Source organism: Nycticebus coucang, chromosome 4 (assembly GCF_027406575.1).
Source record: "Nycticebus coucang isolate mNycCou1 chromosome 4, mNycCou1.pri, whole genome shotgun sequence".
Lineage (NCBI taxonomy): Eukaryota > Metazoa > Chordata > Mammalia > Primates > Lorisidae > Nycticebus > Nycticebus coucang.
Genome location: NC_069783.1, coordinates 24,183,775 through 24,204,223, shown reverse-complemented (window position 1 = coordinate 24,204,223; position 20,449 = coordinate 24,183,775). Strand labels below are relative to the sequence as shown.

Here is a 20,449-nt window from a genome sequence, read left to right as displayed (position 1 = left end):
TGAGCTATGACCTTTCCTGAGGGTGACAAAGTGAGACTCTATCTCAAAAAAAAAAAAAAAAAGTCATAGCTACTGGTAATACTATGCTTCATTTTTGTTTCATTTTTGTTTAAAACACAGTCTCACTCTGTTGTCCAGGCTGGAGTCAGTGGCATCATCGTAACTCACAGCAACCTCAAACTCCTGGGCTCAGAGAACCTGCCTGCCTCAGCTTCCCAAGTAACTGGGACTATAGATACATGCTACCACACACAGATACATGTATTTTTTTAATTTTTTGTAAATATTTTTTGTAGAGAGAGTCTGGCTATGTTGCCCAGGTTGGTCTCAAGCAAGCCTCCTGCCTTGGCTTTAAAAGTGCGAGGGGTACATGTGTGAGCTACTGAGCCTGGCTACTATTTTGTTTCTTCACATGGGAGATGGGTACAGCCCCTCCCCACATACTTGCTTCATGTCATGCTTATATGTTGTGTATGCTCTTCTGAATAAATACATGATGGAATTCATAATTCTTAAAAATGAAAAGGCAAATAAATAATGGCGGGGGGGTGATGATCTGCAGAATGGGATGGAGAAGCAGAAAGGAAGCTGGTGCTGAGGTGGGGCTTAGGCCAAGGAAGGGATGGAAGGGGGGAGTTGGGAGGGGGGAGAGGGAGCAGGAAGGTAAGAGGCACCTCAAGGGGAATGCGGGTAACACATGAAATGCAACTCCAAATGTGGCGATGATGACAGAGGCAGGGTGAACGAGAGCCACCCAGGTAGAGGTATCAAAGTGAGCTGTAGCTACATTTTTAATTTGTTCTAGTGGGAATGTCCAAACTGAGGCCTGAAGTATCATCTGGTTGGAAAGAACAGGAGCCCACTCAAGCTAGCTCAAGGCAGGGAGCTGGAAAGTAAAAAGCGGAGGCTCCTCCCTCTGTAACACTCTGGGAGGCCTGGGTGGATGGATTGCTTGAGCTCAGGAGTTCAAGACCAGCTTGAGTAAGAGCAAGACTCCCATCTGTAAAGGAAAAAAAAGAGAGAGAGACTGATTTTGGTTTGAGATGGGGAAGCACAATGTCAAGGTCTGAGAAAGAGCAGTCCTGGCGAGGATGAGGGTAGAGAAGGCTTTGTCTGCCAGTGACGTTGTCTATGGGACTTCCTTTCACTGGCGAGGATGAGGGTAGAGAAGGCTTTGTCTGCCAATGACGTTGTCTATGGGACTTCCTTTCACTGGCGAGGATGAGGGTAGAGAAGGCTTTGTCTGCCAGTGACGTTGTCTATGGGACTTCCTTTCAGGCTCCCATAGGCTGTCCCACTTTGTCTCCCTCCTTTTCCTCCCTCCAAACTCCTTCAAAGGTGCCGTGTTCCCTGACTTCCTCAGAGACACGCTAGCAAGGTCTCCAGAACTTTCTTGTTGCAGTATCCAGACAACAGACACTCTTCAGTTCTAATCTTTTCTCATTCCTTTGTTGTTCATTCATTCATTTATATCAACAAGTATTCGTTAGGTGCCAACTATTTACTAATGCTGGGGATACAATACTGCACAAGTTCAGCGAGGCAGAGGTTCTCTGTAAAGGCCATGAGTGCTTCTCCCTCAAGACGCCACACTGTCATGCATAGGTGCCCGTGCAGACACGCTCACACATGCAGGCAGACACATGTCGACATCCTCCCCTCAGCCTTGGACTTGGGACCCAGCTGCCAGGCATGCGATCTGTGTGGGACACAGACGAACGGGAAGGAAGCCAGGCCAGTAGCAGAAGGAAGCTGAGGAGGAAGAAGGGGGCAGACAGCCTGGTGGGGGCACCCAGGATGTGCTCATCAACTGCCTGGCCATTTGCTGGTCGCCCAAGAAGCATGTAACTCTGAATGGCAAGCACCCAGCAGAGAAGGGCACACTGCCAGGAGCTCATGTTCTGGGCCACTTCAGGCAGTTCTTGAGGCAAGGCCCTTCCCAGAGGTTAAGGGAGGGCCCCGGGGCCCAGTGCCAGCCTTCCTGGATGCCAGCAGCCCCAGGCACATGCCTGCCACCTCGTGTCCCTTTACTAAGCCCTGGCCTTGATCTGGAGCATGCGTTACCCAGACCTGCCTCTGGAGAGGGGAGTCTGTGGGCAGGATCCTGGATTCTGGGCAGGACATTGGGCCCTACAGTGTAAGGAGCCAACAGTCAGGGCTTCAGCTGGCTGATTGCCCAACATTCCCAGAATCCTCCTTATTTCCTCTTTCCTATGAAATTATGTAACATAAATAAAGAATAAAGAGAAGTAGAGGGGAAAAGGAGAAAGGAAGGAACAGGTGGAGGATAGCATTTTAAAAATACATAGCCCTGATCATATTATTTCTCTGCTTAAAAGCTTTTAATAATTTCTTGTTGCTCCTCAGATAACCACACTCCCTCACCCCCCGACCTGGCATTCCAGCTTTATTGGGGTCCTGGGGCCCACTACATATCTGTGGGAAATTACCCCATGTGGAGACAGAGGTAGCACCATAATGGGTCCATCATAAGGAGCATGAAGAATTATACAAAGGGGGTTTTAGTCCCAGCTTTGTGACCTAGGATCGTGAGAGAATCATGTACCATCTCTGAGCCTCCATTTCCTCACCTGTTCAGTGGTCAAGAAGGACAGTCCTGCCCTGCCTACCTCACTGTGGTTACTGTGAGGCTCAGATGAGATAAAGAACCTAGACACTCCTTGTAAATGATCAAGTACTGAACAAACAAGGGATTGTTCCTACTGCTGAGAAAATCACCTCAACAAGTGTCGGAGGCCTGCTCCTTTCATCTCTCAGGGCTTTTCTTTCTAATAACTCTTCACATCATTATAGCACTTGAAGCTTCTCAAAGTACTTTTATACATACTGTGTCGTTTCTTTTGACACCAGCTCCATGTAGGTGGCTGGGCAGGGCTGCCCCCTTGCTGGGCATATAAGGGCACAGGCTCAGAGGGGTGAGGTCACCACGAGGCCCAGTGTCAGAGGCCCAGTATCACGGGGCACATTGTGGCTGAGCCAGGCCTGAGCTCAGGTTTCCTGACTCTAGCTCAGCTCAGAACCTGCTCCCAGCTCATGAGGCTTCTCTGCTCCTGGCACTTACCAGCTGTTGTTCTCTTTAGATTCTAAACCCAGAGCACACAGGGGGATCAGCTTCCCCATTGCAGTTAGCATGGTCTTTGGGTGGAGCTACTTCAGAAGACACTGGAGCCTTTGCCAGTGGGACAGGCTTGTGTTTTGAAAATTGGCTCAACTGAGGTTCATGGAGGAGTTTGCCAGTTTTTTCTGTCACTCCTTGTGACAGTGGTCAGCCGGCAGCCAGGCCACAGGTGGTCATTGTGGCCCATTTTGGAAGGCTTCCTCCAGATGTGATCCTAACCACACAGTCCTCCACAAACACTGATGGACAGCTCAGTCTCACCGCTGCTGAGTGTGGTCAGTATCTCGCACCCTGGGTCAGGGCCAGGAGAAGAAATCCACACATGCACGTTTCCTGACTTGGAGCTGCTCGCAGTTGGAGAAACAGCACCACGGGTGAAAATAACAGCAAGGAGGTATGAGCGCCCTGAGTGAGAGACTCTGTCAGCTCAGAAAGGCAGAGATCTCTGGGGACCAGGAGGCCTGAGGAAGCTTCTTGGCAGAGGATACTCCCCAGACTCCCAGGTCAGGCTCCAGGTCAGACTGAAACACTCTTACTGTTTGTGAATCACTCCAGGAAACAGCCCCTGCAACATTCCAGGATGTAAGAGAGCCAGGACCTCGGTCTGGCTGCTGACTGATGGTGAGTCAGGGGAAAGGGCACCAGGCGGGCAGTCCGGACATGCAAGACTTTGTGCCTTGTTCTGCACACGAGCTGCACAAGGCAGACAGATTCAGGCCCTTTTCTTGTCAAGGTCAAATGCCTAGGAGACCAGTTTGGCCCCAACCTGTGTCTCCTATCCTTTTGCTGCAACAGCCTCCTCTCAAAGTGGTGAAGATGGCAGATCTTTTAAGAAGGAATGTCAGGCAGGCACTGGGAAACTCAGTCTGGGATTTAAGAAAGAGCTGGAATGTTTGATGGCCAGGCTGGCAGCACCTGCACCCTCATTTCACCTTCCATTTCCTTTTCCTGGTCACAGAGGAACTAAGAGAGACAGAAAACAGTGATGGGAGTTTATTCACATATAATGCTTTAAAAACTTCAGATACAAGGCTGGGGACAGTGGCTCACACCTATCATTCTAACACTCTGGGAGGCCCAGGCGGGTAGATTGCCTGAGTTAAGGAGTTTGAGACCAGCCTGAGCAAGAACAAGTTTGCCAGTTCAGTAGAGACCCTGTCTCTACTAAAAATGGAAAAACCAGCCAGGCCTTGTGGTGGGTACCTATAGTCTCAGCTACTTGGAAGGCTGAGACAAAAGGATCACTTGAACCCAGGAGTTTGAGGTTGCTGTGAGCTATGATGCCATGATGTTCTACCCAGGGTGACAGAGTGAGACTCTGCCTCAAAAAAAAAAAAAAAGGAAAACCCAATTATAGCCCAAGAAGAAGGGGAAAGGGAAGAGGGAGGGGAGGGAAAGGGTGGAGGGACACTAATTGGTGGGACCACACCTACGGTGCACCTTACAAGGGTACGTGTGAAATTTACTAGGTATAGAATATAAATGTCTTAACACAATAACTAAGAAAATGCCATGAAGGCTATGTTAACCAGTGTGATGAAAACATTTCAAATTGTATATAAAACCAGCACATTGGCTCGGTGCCTTTAGCTCAAACAGCTAAGGTGCCAGCCACATACACCTGAGCTGGCGGGTTGGAATCCAGCCCGGGCCTGCCAAACAACAATGATGGTTGCAACCAAAAAATAGCTGGGTGTTGTGGTGGGCGCCTGTAGTCCCAGCTACTTGGGAGGTGGAGGCAGGAGAATCACTTGAGCCTAGGAGTTGGAGGTTGCTGTGAGCTGTGATGCCACGGCACTCTACCCAAGGGCAACAGCTTGAGACTCTGTCTCAGAAAAAATAAAAATAAAAAACCAGCACATTGTACCCTGGGATTGCATTAATGTACACAGCTATGATTTAATAAAAAAGCAAAAAACCAGAAAAAAAATCAAAGATAGCCTACACGTTCAGTAATAGGGAGAATGATCTGAAATAAATTATGATCTGAAATACATTATAAAGCTAAGTAGCTATTCAAAACAACAAGCATTTAGAAAACAATATAGAAGACTTTATGATCTTGGGACAGAGGAAACATTTTTCGCAAGACACACAAAGTACCAAACTAAAGAAGGATTGATGAATGTGTCTGAACTAAAATTAAGAAATCCTGGTTATTAAAAGGCACCATGAAGGGCCAGGTGTGGTGGCTCACATCTGTAATCCTAGTACTCTGGGAGGCCAAGGCAGGTGGATCCCTTAAGCACAGGAGTTCAAGACCAGCCTGAGGCAGAGCAAGATCCCCTCTCTAAAAATAGCCAGACATTATGGTAGGCACCTGTAGTCCCAGTTACTTGGGAGGCTGAGACAAGAGGATCACTTGAGCCCAAGAGTTTAAGGCTGCTATGAGCTATGATGCCACAGCACTCTAACAAGGGTGAGAATATGAGACTCTATCTCAAAAAAAAAAAGAAAGAAAAGAAAAAGGCAACATAAAAAAAATGAAAGGTCAAGCCACAGAGAAGACACTTACAATGTGTATAAGTAACAACAGGTTTAAATCTGAAATATAAAAGAATGCTTATCAAGCAGTAAGAAAGGTTGGCAACTCAGTAGAAAATGAGCAAAAACTGGAATAGGCGATTCACAAATGAAGGTGTGGAAATGCCAATAGCCTATGAAAAGGTGCTCAATTTTATTTGTTATCAGGGAAATAATTAAAAACATAATGAGATATCAAATATTTAAAACTAAGAGTGAAATACTAAGTATTGGTGCTGATGTGAAGCAACTGGGACTCTCATACATTGCCAAAAGTACAAATTGTTACATCCACTTTGGAAAACAGTTATGCCTGTGTACCTCCAAAATTAATATGATGGAATACTGGTTTTTTTTTTAAGATGATGTCTCCTTATGTTGCCCAGGGTGGTCTTAAACTCCTGGACTCAAGCAATCCTCCTCCCTCAGCCTCCTAAGTAGTTGGGGACTACAGGTGAGAGCCACCATGTTCAGCTAATTTTTTCAGTTTTTTTTTAAGAGATGGAGAGCTTGGGCGGTGCCTGTGGCTCAAAGGAGCAGGGCGCCAGCCCCGTATACTGGAGGTGGCGGGTTCAAACCCAGCTCCGGCCAAAAACTGCAAAAAAAAAAAGAGAGAGAGAGAGAGATGGAGAGCTTGCTATGGTATGTTCCCAAGACTGATTTCATACTCCTAGCCTTAAGCCAGTGGTTCTCAACCTGTGAGTTGCGACCCCTTTGTAACAATGAAAATACATCATGGCATTAAGAAGGTTGAGAACCACTGCCTTAAGCAATCCTTCCTCCTTGGCCTCCCAGTATGCTGGGATTATAGGCATGAGCTACCACACCTGGACCAAATGTTGTTTTTTATAATTCTTTAACACTAGCACTCTGGGAAATTGAGGTGGGAAGATCAATTGAGCTCAGGAGTTAAAGACCAGCCTGAGGAAGAGTGAGATCCCTATATCTACTAAAAATAGAAAAATTAGCTAGGCAGCATGGTGGGTGCCTGTAGTCTCAGCTACTTGGGAGGATGAGGCAGGAGGCACACTTGAACTCAGGAGTTTGAGGTTGCTGTGAGCTAGGCTGATGCCATGGCACTCTAGCCTGGGTGACAGAGTGAGACTGTTTTCTTTGGGTGGGGGGAGTTGAGACAGAGTCTTGAGCTGTCGCCCTGGGTAGAGTGCCATGGCATCAGCTCACAGCAACCTCAAACTCTTAGGCTCAGGCAATTCTTTTGCCTCAGGCTCCCAAGTAGCTGAAACTACAAGGCGCCTGCCACAATGCCCGGATACTTTTTTGTTGCAGTTGTCATTGTTGTCCTAGCTGGCCCAGGGCAGGTTTGAACCTGCAAGCCTCGGCGTATGTGGCTGGCCCTTACCCACTGAGCTATGGGCACTGCTCTTCTTTCTTCTTTCTTTTCTTTTCTTTTTTTTTTTTTTTTTTTGTCACCCTTGACAGCATGCTGTCATAGCTCACAGCAACCTCTAACTCTTGGGCTCAAGTGATCCTCTTGTCTCAGCCTCCCGAGTAACTGAGACTACAGGTACCCACCACAATACCTGGCTATTTTTAGAGAGGGGTCTTACTCTGGCTCAGGCTGGTCTTGAACTCCTGAGCTCAAGGGATCTACCTGCTTAGGCCTCCCAGAGCACTAGGATTACATGCATGAACCGCTACACCCAGACTAATACTCAATCATTTTTAACCTACAAAATGGCAATTCATATCATTCAACCTAATATTTCACAATAAAAAAATAACCTACATTAAGTTAAGCAGATGCTCAAAATGATGGTTGTGAAGGCTATTAATAGCTTCATTCATCGTTTATTCATTAAGCAAATATCTCCTGTGGCTTATAAACCAGGCATATTCGTAGGCACTGGGATTCAGAATGAAATCCTCTTGAGGTGCTTGCAATCTACTGGGAAGAAGAAAACATAAACAAAGAAACATCTAGAATGTCATACTGTGGAAGGTGCTATGATGAAGAACAAATGGAGTGAGGATATAGAGAGCAATGAGGAGATGTTTAGGAAGCATGGTCAAAAAAGCTTCTCTGAAGAGATTCCTTTTACAAAGCTACTACAGCATCCAGGTGAGAGGTGAAGGTGGCATGGACTAAGTGGGTGGCAGTGAAAGTTTTGGAGTGAGGATCAATAGATTACGTAGGTAGAACCAAGACAGGATTTGTTGATGGATTGCATATCAGATGGAGGAAGAGATGTCAATTACCTATTGTGCAAATGATGAAAGCTATAACTCAGTTATAACCTAAGAATAGGGGGAAGAGGGAGAGGGAGGGGAGGGAGGGGGGAGGATGGGTGGAAGGAGGGAGCTTGGTGGGATTACACCTATGGTGCATCTTACAAGGGTACATGTGAAACTTAGTAAATGTAGAATATAAATATCTCTTAACACAATAACTAAGAAAATGCTAGGAAGGCTATGTTAACCAGTGTGATGAAAATATGTCAAATGGTCTATAAAACCAGTGTATGGTGCCCCATGATCACATTAATGTACACAGCTATGATTTAATAAAAATAAATTTAAATTAAAAAAATAATAATTAAAAATAAAAGAGACACAATTCTATATAAAGTTTGGTCAAAACTCTTTTTAAAATGTTTGTAAATTACTTTTGGAACAAGAAACTTAAGTATAGGTTCAGCACCTGTAGCTCAATAAGTAGGGCACCGGCCATATACTCTGGGGCTGGCGGGTTTGAGCCCAGTCCGGGCCTGCTAAACAATGACAACTGCAACCAAAAAAAAATAGCTGAATGTTGTGTTGGGCACCTGTAGTCCCAGCTACTGGGGAGGCTGAGGCAAGAGAATTGCTTAAGCCCAAGAATTTGAGGTTACTGTGAGCTGTGATGCCATAGTACTCTACTGAGGGTGACATAGTGAGACTCTGTCTCAAAAAAAAAGAAACTTAAGTATAGCAAAAGTTGAAGGAATCTGGCTGAGGAGAAGGAATATATTCCTAGGTATTGCGCCGTAAGAAAAACAGTCACTAATAGAGCCTTGAGGCCTGGAAGGCAGCAAGGTCTTTGCTATGGAGGCAGGAGTTGAAATGAGTGTTGAAGGAGGAGGGTGGTATTAGTCCAGGTAGGAGGGAGATTGCGGGCTCAGCCTCAGGGCTCAGGACAGAGTGGTGGAAACAAACACTCTTTTTGGAGTGGGAAAAATTAGGCTCAAGTCCCAGTGCTGCTTAGTTGATGTGAAGATTAGATAAAACATCTGTGATCCACCTATTAGGTGCTCAATAAAGGGAAGCCACTCTTTCTAAAGATCCAGATATTTTTAATTTTCAGATTTTTTCTATGTTTGTTTATTTATTTATTGAGACAGTCTCACTCCTTTGCCCTGCGTAGAGTGCTATGGCTTCATAGCTCACAGTAACCTCAAACTCTTGGGCTCAAGAGATCCTCTTGCCTTAGCCTCCCAAGTAGCTGGGACTACACATGCCCGCCACAATGCCTGGCTAGTTTTTCTATTTTTTAGTAGAGACTCTTTCTTGGGCTGGTATCAAATTCCTGAGCTCAAGAAATCCACCTTCCTTGGCATCCCAAAGTGCTAGGATTACAGGCATGAGCCACTGTGCCCAGCAATTTATTTATTTTGGTTGACAAATCCAATTTGCCAGAAATTACAGCAGAGATCACAGAAAACAGTCTGCAGGAGAAAAAGGAGCATTTATCTTGGACACTTTGGGGGGACCCTTGAGTTAGATAATCTCAGTGATTGACAACCCAGGAATTGAAGCACATCCAGTAATTTTTAATTTTGTCACATAGTTATGTCTCCCTCTGCTGGCAGAATTTTGTTTTGCAGGGTAAATCATGAAGTACTTGCACCTGATCATTTGTAAGCCCCAGGATTACTAAACCATGTACAGCTTTTCTATTTTTTAGTAGAGACGGGGGTCTCGCTTTTGCTCAGGCTGGTCTCAAACTCGTGAGCTCAAGCAATCCACCCGCCTCAGCCTCCCAGAGTGCTAGGATTACAGGCCTGAGTCACCGTGCCCAGCCTTCTTTGTATAGTCTCACTGTGACTGTTATTGAAACCACACTGAAAAAAGATGCTGGATGGGAATCCCCTGGGGAAAAAGAGCTTCAAAGGAAATGCAGCAAAGGAGCTTCTTTTCCCCCCACCAACTCAGCAATGGGCCTGTACTCAATGAAGCTGTCATTCAAACCAGGACTGGGAAGAAACTGATCTACAACTTACCTCCATGGTAAACTCAGTCCATGGCACAGGAGAAATACTACCAGGCTTGTAGGTTTGGAGTCTGTATACTATGCCAATTAGTGGCTAGGTTTCCTTCCCTATTCACTTAATCAGTCTGAAGCTGGGAGTCCTTCTTATAATATAAGGATATTAATATTTTCTCCTTTTCTGGGATTGATGTGAGGATCAGGTAAGTAATAAATGTGATAACACTTTATTAAGTGTAAAGCACTCAACAAAAATAAGGATTTATTACTGTCACTTCTTTGCCTCACCTCTCCATTTTCTTGCCCTGAAGGTCTTTGAACATTCATTCATTTACTCAACAATTATTAACCTCCTAGAATATATACTGTACCATGCTAGGTATGGTAGAAGGAGATACAAAGACAAAAATCACAGCTCCTGTCTTCAGGGAGACAGACTCAGTTAACCACAGTACAAGTCAGGCTATAATGGGCACCATGGGAGTAGTTAAACAGTTAGATACAGAACCATGAGGACAGGAAAGATTAATGTTAGTAGAGTTAGGAGAGTCCAGAAGTCCTGAATATCACAAAGGACTTTAATTAGTTCTTTTTTTAAAAAATATTTATTGAGGAAATACTATGTGCCAGCAACTGGCATATTCATTATGGATACAGAAATGAACGAAACAGACTTTTGTCTTCATGAATAACAGGAGAGGTGGACAAATAATTATTTAATTACAATAATGCTAAATTCTAGAAGGGAAGTACAAGGAAGGATGAGAACATATTATAGAGAGACATAACCTAGGTGGGGAAATAGAGAAATATATCCTTTGGAAGTTACATTCAAGCTGAGATCAGGATTAAGAGGAGGTATCGAGGCAAAGGTGGTGAAGAGGAATATTCTTGTAGCAGAAATAGAACATGTAAAGGCTCCATTGAAGAAAGTTAGAAGGGAGCTGAAGAAGGTTATAACTGCAACACGGAGTGAGGTGGAGAGTGGCGTGAGACGGGACAGATGCACGCAGGTACCAGATTGTGCAGGGCCGGGGAGCTGCCTTAATGATTTGACTTTACCTTAAGAGAAGTAAGAAGCATTGGAAGTTTTTAAGCATGTGGTGGCATGATCAGATATAAAAAAGTTTTTAAAAGACTTTTTTGTAAGAATAAATGGCGGGGGCTGTACCTGTGGCTCAAAGGGGTAGGACACCGGCCCCATATGCCAGAGGTGGCGGGTTCAAACCCAGCCCCGGCCAAAAACTGCAAAATAAAATAAATTAAAAAATAAATGGGTGAAGCAAGAACAGACTCAGGGAGGCCAGATTGGAAGCTACTGTGAGAAGCTAGGTCAGAGAAGATGATGACTTGGTTGTGAGAGCAGTTATGGAAGTGGAAATGAAAGGAAGAAGCTGAAAGAGCTGAGAAATATTTAGCAAGTCAAGTTGAGAGGATTTGGTGTTTGAATGAATATATCAGGTATGAGGGGAGTGCTATTCATAGAGCTAGGCACCAGTTTTGGAGGAGCAAGTTTGGAGGGGAGAATAATGAGTTCAGTGTGAGCAAGCAGAGTTTCAGATGCCTGGAGAGCCATCCAAGTGGTAATATCATTAGAGAATTGGGTGTATAGGTTTAGAACTCAGAATAGAAGTATGGATGAGAGATACAAATTTTAAAATTATATATACAATAATTAAAGCCATGAGCTGTGGTGACCCCAGAGGACAACACTGGAAGAAAAGAGGGCTTAGGATTGTTAACTCTAATGTTGGGTCTGAAAGGGAACAACTGGTTAAGGAGACTGAACTTAAGCAACCAGAAGCTCAGAGTTGCTGTAGGAGGTAATCCAGAAGAGTGTAGAGTCATGGAAGCCATGGAAGCAAGAGCTTCATAAAGAGCAAAGTAGCTTATGTCACATGCTCTTATTGGAAAGGACCCTCTAAAGTTGGAACCATGGGACTCACTGATGTCCTGGGTAAGAGAGGTCTTTCCCAGGTGGTGGGAGTAGATGCCATAGAGACTGAGCTGTGGAATGAATGGGAGGTGAGGCTGTGTAGATAGGAACAACAAGTGAGAAGGACATTTTAGGCAGAGGCACAGCATGAGCACAAAAAATGAGGGTGTGTTTGGGGGAATTTATAAGCAAATCAAAGTGGCTGAGACTTGAATGTGTGAGAGGGAGGAAAAATGGTTGAAGATGCTGCTGAAAAGAGAGACATAGAATGTGAACAGCCTTCAATGCAAAGGAGAAAAGGAAGGAAAAGTAATATTTCTTAAGTGCCTTCTATGTCTTTTGAGTATTTGCATATATTATCTCACTTAATCCTCATGCAAACCCCACAAGAAGGTAAGCATTCTCTTTTTTTTTTTCTGGCCAGGGCTGGGTTTGAACCCACCACCTCTGGCATGTGGGGCCAGTGCCCTACTCCTTTGAGCCACAGGAGCCACCCCTAAGGTAAGCATTCTTATCCTCACTTATCCCGCTGAGAAAACAACTATTTAGAGGTGTTAAATAATTTACTCTGGGTCACACATCCTGTAAGTAATGGAATTCCAATGTTCCTCCTATATAAGAGGATCTGGGTAAATGTCTTGCCAGGTAGTGACATCTGTGGGAGACCAAGGTAAGGGTCCCTTTTATCAAACAGTGTAGTCCCAGATGTATTAGCCCAAGTAGAGAAAGTGTTCAAAAACCAAAGCCATGTGCAACAAGAAAGTGACAGAAGAACTAAATGGTCTATCCAAAAGTCAGGTTGTCAGAGCCAAGAGAGGTTAGTCTACAAAGCCAAAACTCCACCCAGTGATTGGTGCAAAAGCCAAGTTAATCACAGGCAGTGGAGCTTGATCAGGGAGAGGGTGGAGGAAGACTAGGAGACTTCAGAAGAGGGCAAGTGCTCACTAGTCTACCTGATATTCAAGTCCTGGACACTTGGAGATGGGAAAAAGGTAAGGAGATAGATATTATAGAGTTGAAAACCTAAACCATTAGGTCTCCTAGAGGATAACATGCTTGGAAAATGTTTTGTGGAAAGACTATCCTGGAGCCTTTGTGAAGAAGGTCCTTGAGGTTTCAAATAACTGCACCTCCTTGATCTGGACCTCACATGGAGAGTAAGAACAGCTTGGGCTCAGGTCACAGACTCAACTCCCTTCTTCAGAGTGGACCATGGATAGGACTCTGGCTTGACCATTGGCCTGGGAGAATTGTACTTGATTTGTATCCTAGAGGGAAATATATGAAGACCTTCTAGAGCAGGCGTCCTCAAACTTTTTAAACAGGGGGCCAATTCACTGTCCCTCAGACGTTGGAGGGCCGGACTATAGTTTAAAAAAAAACTATGAACAAATTCCTACGCACACTGCACATACCTTATTTTGAAGTAGAAAACAAAACGAACAAATACAATTCGCACAGCTTCATGTGGCCCGCGGCCGCAGTTTGAGGACGCCTGTTCTAGAGGAACACCAAGCACAGACCCCATCTATCCAAGATACTCAAGGAAGCAGGAGATGTCAGGCAATCCAGGCTGGGCCACCAGTAGGTATTAAGGGCTTCTCCTTGGTTGAGGGCAGCGCCTGTGGCTCGGTGAGTAGGGCGCCGGCCCCATATGCCGAGGGTGGCGGGTTCAAACCCAGTCCCTGCCAAACTGCAACAAAAAAATAGCCGGGCGTTGTGGCAGGCACCTGTAGTTCCAGCTGCTTGGGAGGCTGAGGCAAGAGAATCGCGTAAGCCCAAGAGTTAGAGGTTGCTGGGAGCCGTGTGACGTCATGGCACTCTACCGGAGGGCGGTACAGTGAGACTCTGTCTGTAAAAAAAAAAAACTTAAACTTGAATCGAGGTTTTCTCTTGCGCAAATTCTGTGTCTCTTTCTGCTATGGAGGGAAAAAATTGGTCCAGGAAGGCTTCATGGAGGAGGAGGAGGTGCTTGAACTACCCAAGCAGCGAGGCATCCAGTACAGAAGGGTGACAGGGCTTCTGGGCAAAGCAACACAGCAAGGCCAGTTAAGGAAAAGAAGAAACATGGTTTCTAGAATGTCTGCTCCCTGAGGACAAGAAGGATCCGGCTCCTGGTTTAGGGCCTGGGACTCAGCAGGCTCTGGGTAAGTGCAGGAATGAATGTGTGCAACACAGATTCTCTCTAGGACAGCAGGGGAGGTGAGGCTGAGAAGTCAGAAGACTGAGGCTTTCACACAACATGGACCTGGGTACTGACAGAATCAGCTGGAAGGCCAGAAGGAACCCAGGGTAGAAAGAGGAAAGAAACGTTTGGCAGTTCGGCTTCAGGAGGCTTGGCGACACCCTGAAGGCGAAGGGTGACGTGCACCCATCTGCAGGCAGAGGCTGGAGCAAGCAGACCGAGCTCAATAGCTGCGGCGGGAACAGGCGTGGGTGGTGCAACCTCAGCAGTCACTTACCCGGTTGCACGCCGGGAGGGCGGGGCCTCGCGAACTGGAGGACTGGAGAAGGCTTTAGCGACCTGCTAGAACCCAGTTAACAAAGGCAGGACTACAACTCCCAGCATGCTTACGCCCGGTGGGGTGAAGGCGGGCGGTGGCTGCGCTGCCTCCCGCCGGTGGGCGCGGGACCGGGTCCGCGCCGGAGCCTGTCATCCCACAGCGGCCGGCGGGGGGCGGGCGGGCGATGCACCCCGGTCCTCAGCGCGCGGGCCGCGCCCGGCCCTTGACTCGCGCTCCGCGGCCCCGCCCCTCGCCCCACCCCAGCCGGGAGGCTTAGCTGGGGCCGCAGCGCGGCGGCAACATCACTCTCGCAGCCGCTGCTCCGCCCCATCTTCTTCTGTTTTTCTCTCTCATTCTCCGGCGGCTGCGGCGGCGGGGAAGGCGGAGGCACAGGCAGCAGCAGCCGCGCTGGCTGCGATGAATGATCCCCCAGCTAGTGGGGAGGACTCCAGGTGAGCCTCTGCCCTCGGGAGGGCCGGGACCCCCGGCCACCCAAGACCGGCTATGGATCCCTAGAGGGAGGAGGAGGAGGAGAAGACAGCTCCGCCGCCCACCCCCATCCCATTTGCCTCTTCCTTTATCTCATTGTTGCCGGAGCTGTTTACGGCAGCGCTCGCTCTGCCCCGACATGGGGCGGGTTCCGGGCACTGCCAGTCGGCAGGCGCTGCTCCCGCGGCTGCCAGAGGATTCTGCCTAATCCTACCCCTCCAGCTGGTGCAGCGAGGACCGGACAGCGGTGGAGGCCCAGACTGTAGCAGCGGCGAGGCCACCTCCTAGCATCCCCACCCGAGGAGGCTGCATGCAGATTGAAGAGAAGCGCCTGGGGGCTGGGCCGGCCCGCTGATCCCCAGCTAGGGAGCAGCAGAGCAGGACCGTCCCGGCTGCCGAGGGGGTTGGGGACAGCAAGGGCAGAGCAGCAAGATGGCCAGTAAGACCAAGGCCAGCGAGGCCCTGAAGGTGGTGGCCCGGTGCCGCCCACTCAGCAGGAAGGAGGAGGCTGCTGGTCACGAGCAGATCCTGACCATGGACGTGAAACTGGGCCAGGTGACCCTGCGCAACCCCCGCGCGGCCCCGGGAGAGCTGCCCAAGACCTTCACCTTTGACGCCGTGTATGATGCCAGTTCCAAGCAGGCAGATCTGTACGATGAAACAGTGAGGCCCCTGATAGACTCTGTGCTTCAGGGTTTCAATGGCACCGTGTTTGCCTATGGCCAGACGGGCACTGGCAAGACCTACACCATGCAGGGGACCTGGGTGGAGCCCGAGCTGCGCGGGGTCATCCCCAACGCCTTTGAGCACATCTTCACCCACATCTCCCGCTCCCAGAACCAGCAGTACCTAGTCCGGGCCTCCTACTTGGAGATCTACCAGGAAGAGATTCGAGACCTGCTCTCCAAGGAGCCTGGCAAGAGGCTAGAGCTGAAGGAGAACCCTGAGACAGGGGTCTACATCAAGGACCTCTCCTCCTTCGTCACCAAGAATGTCAAGGAGATCGAACACGTGATGAACCTGGGGAATCAGACCCGGGCCGTGGGCAGCACCCACATGAACGAGGTCAGCTCCCGCTCCCATGCCATCTTTGTCATCACCGTGGAGTGCAGCGAGCGCGGCTCTGATGGCCAGGAGCACATCCGTGTGGGCAAGCTCAACCTAGTGGACCTGGCTGGCAGTGAAAGGCAGAACAAAGCAGGCCCCAACACACCTGGAGGGACAGCCACACAGTCCACGGGTGGTGGTGGTGGTGGTGGTGGTGGAGGTGGTGGCAGCAGTGGTGGAGAGAGACCTAAAGAAGCTTCCAAAATCAACCTCTCGCTGTCTGCCCTGGGCAACGTGATTGCTGCTCTGGCCGGTAACAGAAGCACCCACATCCCCTACCGGGACTCCAAGCTGACCCGGCTGCTCCAGGACTCGCTGGGGGGAAATGCCAAGACCATCATGGTGGCCACCCTGGGACCAGCTTCTAACAGCTACGATGAGAGCCTCTCTACCCTGCGCTTTGCCAACCGAGCCAAGAATATCAAGAACAAGCCCCGAGTGAATGAGGACCCCAAGGACACGCTACTGCGGGAATTCCAAGAAGAGATCGCCCGCCTGAAGGCCCAGCTGGAGAAAAGGGGGATGCTGGGGAAACGGCCCCGGAGGAAGAGCAGCCGCAGGAAGAAGGCCGTGTCAGCTCCCGCGGGGTACCCTGAGGGGCCAGTGATCGAGGCCTGGGTGGCTGAAGAGGAGGATGACAACAACAACAACCACCACCCACCCCAGCCCATCCTGGAGTCAGCCTTGGAAAAGAACATGGAGAATTACCTGCAGGAGCAGAAGGAGCGTCTGGAGGAGGAGAAGGCAGCCATTCAGGACGACCGCAGCCTGGTGAGTGAGGAGAAGCAGAAGCTTCTGGAAGAGAAGGAGAAGATGCTGGAGGACCTGCGGCGGGAGCAGCAGGCCACAGAGCTGCTCGCGGCCAAATACAAGGTAAGGCCCCCAGAGGAGCCAGGGCACTTGGGAGGTCCCTGCAGGGACTTGGACTGGGAGGCTCTTCTTGGAGGGTATGTGACCTGGCTGGAAATGGGGTGGCTCCCTCGGCACCACACACTGCCCTCCTGCCAACAGTGCCCCTGGAGCAGCCAGCCAGATTACTGTGATGCTGGGTTGCTAAGCACACACACACACATACAAATGTGTACATAAGCCACGAAGCACAGTGGGCAAGCAGGCAGTCTCTCAAGCCAGTGAGGTTGGGGTGGTCTGCCTTGCTGCTGTCAGTCCCTGCTGGTGGCCCCAGGACCAGTCAGGTCTATGGGATTGGCAGGCGGCATGTAAGCCTTTCCTGAGTGTGGGCTTTTGCGTCTGCATTGCCTCCTCCCCAGAGACTTCCTCATTCTGCAGCATCTTCAAAGCTCACATCATGTAATAATGTCATTTGAATAGCACCTCAGTTTACAGAATGCCCCACATACGTGGTCTCATTTGACCCTTACAGTAGCCATCCGGGGTGGTGGGTCTTAAAGGCCCATTTCACAGGTGAGGAACTAAGGCTTATAGAAGTGATGTGACCAAGGCTCCTCCTACAGAGTGGCAGAGCTGAGCTGGAACCCACGGACCTTGTGCTATTTCAGTTCCTAGGTGGCAAGAACTAAATGGATTCTGCTCCCTGTTAAAATGTTCCCATGGGCCCACACATTGCAGGGCCTGTTGCCTGTCATCTTTTGGAAGGAGATTCGAGGGTCACGCAGGAGCTAGGGTGGAAAGGGCACCAAGCTCCATACCAAAGACCTTGAGTCTAGGCCTAGCTATTCCACAGCTCACTGAGTGACCTTGGGGAAGTTGCTTTCCTCAGGCCTCAGTTTACCTTTTTGTAAAATAGAGGGTTAGCCTGAGTGATAGGTGAGGCTCTACCAGTCTGACAGTTTTGTGACCTATATTAATCTGAGAATTGATCTAGCTGGCTCCTACACCCAGGCCTCATCCCAGTAATATCCAGTTCTCCATTGCCCTGAGAGATGTCATCCTCCCCAAGCTGGTCCCTTGCCCATGGAATCCTGTAGGGCCTAAATGGAGCTAAACTACAGAGGCCTCTTGGCTGGCCAGTCACAGACCTATTCAATTTCAACGCTGCAGATGCCACAACTCAGCGTTCTAGGCGTTTCCAGGTCCCTGGAGCCTTTAATACTGGGGGTTGAGGAAAGGACACAGGAAACCATGGGCTTGCTGGGAAGAACAAAACATTGCCAATTCTTGGGGCGGCGCCTGTGGCTCAAGGAGTAGGGTGGTGGTCCCACATGCCGTAGGTGGCGAGTTCAAACCCAGCCCTGGCCAAAAAACCAAAAAAAAAAAAAAAAAAAATTGCCAATTATTATTCCTTCTCAGGAGTGTGGGCTGCAGAACAGGGAAGCCCAGCCTACAGCCACAGGAATTGTGATCAATGAGCTATGTGCCATTGTCTATATTTTGGGAATGTGCTGTTGCACCATGGGCTCTGGCCTTTTGTATTTAATATTTAATTCACTTATGTGAGCCCAGCAAGGGTTCTGCTAAGCTGCTTCCTCAAGGAAAGAATCAGGGGCCTGGCACCATCAGGCCACCCTGGGAAAATGCAGGATGTTAAAGGCAGGGCAGTTAAACTCAGCCCTCCCAAGGAAGAAGGGAATCCAAGTAGAGTGATGTGTTCAACTGGGAAGTCTTACCTGGTCAATTTGTCATTTATTTTACTACCAAGACCTGCCTGCCCCTTAAAGCTAGGTGGCTAAGGGGCTAGAAAGAGGAGAGTGTGCTTCACTGTCAGCAAGGATGGGTAGAGGGAGGGAATGAAGGTTTCTACTATTGGGAACTGACTGGCTCCTTTCAGTAAGATTCTTAGATCAAAGATAATAGGACAATCACGAGGTCATGGTGGCCAAGGCCAGAATTCTTGCCTCAGAGGTGTAGACCATGCAAAACCCCAGTCTTAGACCTTGCACAACTGTGGCTCCAACTTGCCCAGCGCCACACAGATGGCAAGAGCCCAGCTATGAAAAGAGCCCAGCTTTCTATACCCAGCCTCTTTCTGTGGTAACAGTCCTGATGTTAACTGTGCTACTTAATAATCAGAGTAATTCATTTTTATGTAACGCTTTGACATCTTAATCTCATTAGTCCTCCTAGCAACCCCAAGAGATGGGTATTATTATTTCTATTTGACAGTTATGAAAAACCAGGGCTGGGGAGGTAAAGTGACTGTCTTATCAGCCAGTAACCCTAGCTAATAAGTGGCAGAAGGACCTAAACCCAGGTTTTCTGATGTCCCCAGACCTGTGTTCTTTCTAAATCATCCCAGATTCCTCTACATGTGTTCACTGTGTGACTCAGGGCAAAAGCCTTTGCTCCTCCAGGCCTTCGGTTTCCATTTGCCTAATGATGAGAAGCCTGACATAGCTTCCTGGGGAGTGGGTGAAATGGTCATTATGTGCCAGGCGTTCAGATACAAGTAATGGGGGAGGGATGCCTGGGAAATTCCAGTAGGGGAATGATGCTGTATCCTGTGACATCTCATCACACCCAGCCCAGGACAATCAGCAGCCAGCAAGGCCCCAAGGGACGCTAAAGAGAGGACCCAACCTTGCCATAACCCCCAAGGCACCTCCTGGTTCCGAGTTCAATTTTTCTGGGATGGCAGAAACAGTTTGAAGGCTCTTGAGAGATCCAATGGGTAAAACAGGGAGAAGTGTGTTGGAGATAACGATCCCAGGGTTGTGCTGAAGATTAAATGAAATCATTGGGCGGCGCCTGTGGCTCAGTCAGTAGGGCGCCGGCCCCATATACGGAGGGTGGCGGGTTCAAACCCAGCCCCGGCCAAACTGCAACCAAAAAATAGCCAGGCATTGTGGCGGGCACCTGTGGTCCCAGCTACTCAGGAGGCTGAGGCAAGAGAATCGCTCAAGCCCAGGAGTTGGAGGTTGCTGTGAGCTGTGTGAGGCCACGGCACTCTACTGAGGGCCATAAGGTGAGACTCTGTCTCTACAAAAAAAAAAAACAAAGAAAGAAAAGAAATCATTAGCATGAGAGCATTTGCAGTAAGCTAAAAGTGCCAAATAAATGGAGAGCATTAGCAGCCACAGGGTGGCTCCTGTCCACCAGGCTGGCATCCGATGATCTCCAGGACTGACAGCTTTGTTCTTAGCATAATTCCTCCTTCACTCTGCCACCCAGCTGCCTGGCCATAACCCTGCAGCCTCTAGGAGCACAGCCAGGCAGGAAAGGTCTAGGGTGATCTCAGAAGGCAGGAGCTTGGGTCTCTCCTGGGACCCCATCTGTACCTCCCCTCACTCTTTTCCCCACTTTCTGATCTATGGCCTCAACGCCACTTCCTGCTCCCCTCCTTTCTCTTCTTCCAGTTCATGTCACCCTCTGGGGGCAATAAGTGGTAATTGGCACGACCCAGTGCCCTCATTCACTCTATCTGACTCACATTATAGTCTGTCTCGCCTGCCTTCCCTGCCTGCCACCTCCAAGGCTCTGAGTTCTCTTTGTTCTGCCCTCACTGTGTGCAAACACCAGGCCCATCTCCTTGGAATCTCCTTTCATCTCTCCTTTCTTATTTATTATGGGACTCAGGGGATGTTAGGGTGTACAAATGTGTAAGGGTTTGTGATTATGATCAGTGCCCTGTT

The 20,449-nt window shown here is 48.6% G+C and overlaps 1 protein-coding gene across 5 annotated transcripts in view; it reads left to right on the top strand.

Annotated features, from left to right (window-relative positions):
- The first annotated feature begins 14,405 nt into the window (after nt 1-14,405).
- The window catches only part of KIF3C (kinesin family member 3C), a 47,848-nt gene continuing 41,804 nt past the window's right edge, over nt 14,406-20,449 (top strand). For all 5 annotated transcript variants that reach the window (XR_008379532.1, XR_008379531.1, XR_008379530.1 and 2 more), the window contains exon 1: nt 14,406-16,775. Coding sequence is in view for 2 of the 5 variants with exons in the window: in XM_053588176.1 (XP_053444151.1) it covers nt 15,228-16,775 (1,548 nt within the window). In the remaining 3 variants the exon portion in view is untranslated. The remainder of the gene's footprint in view (nt 16,776-20,449) is intronic.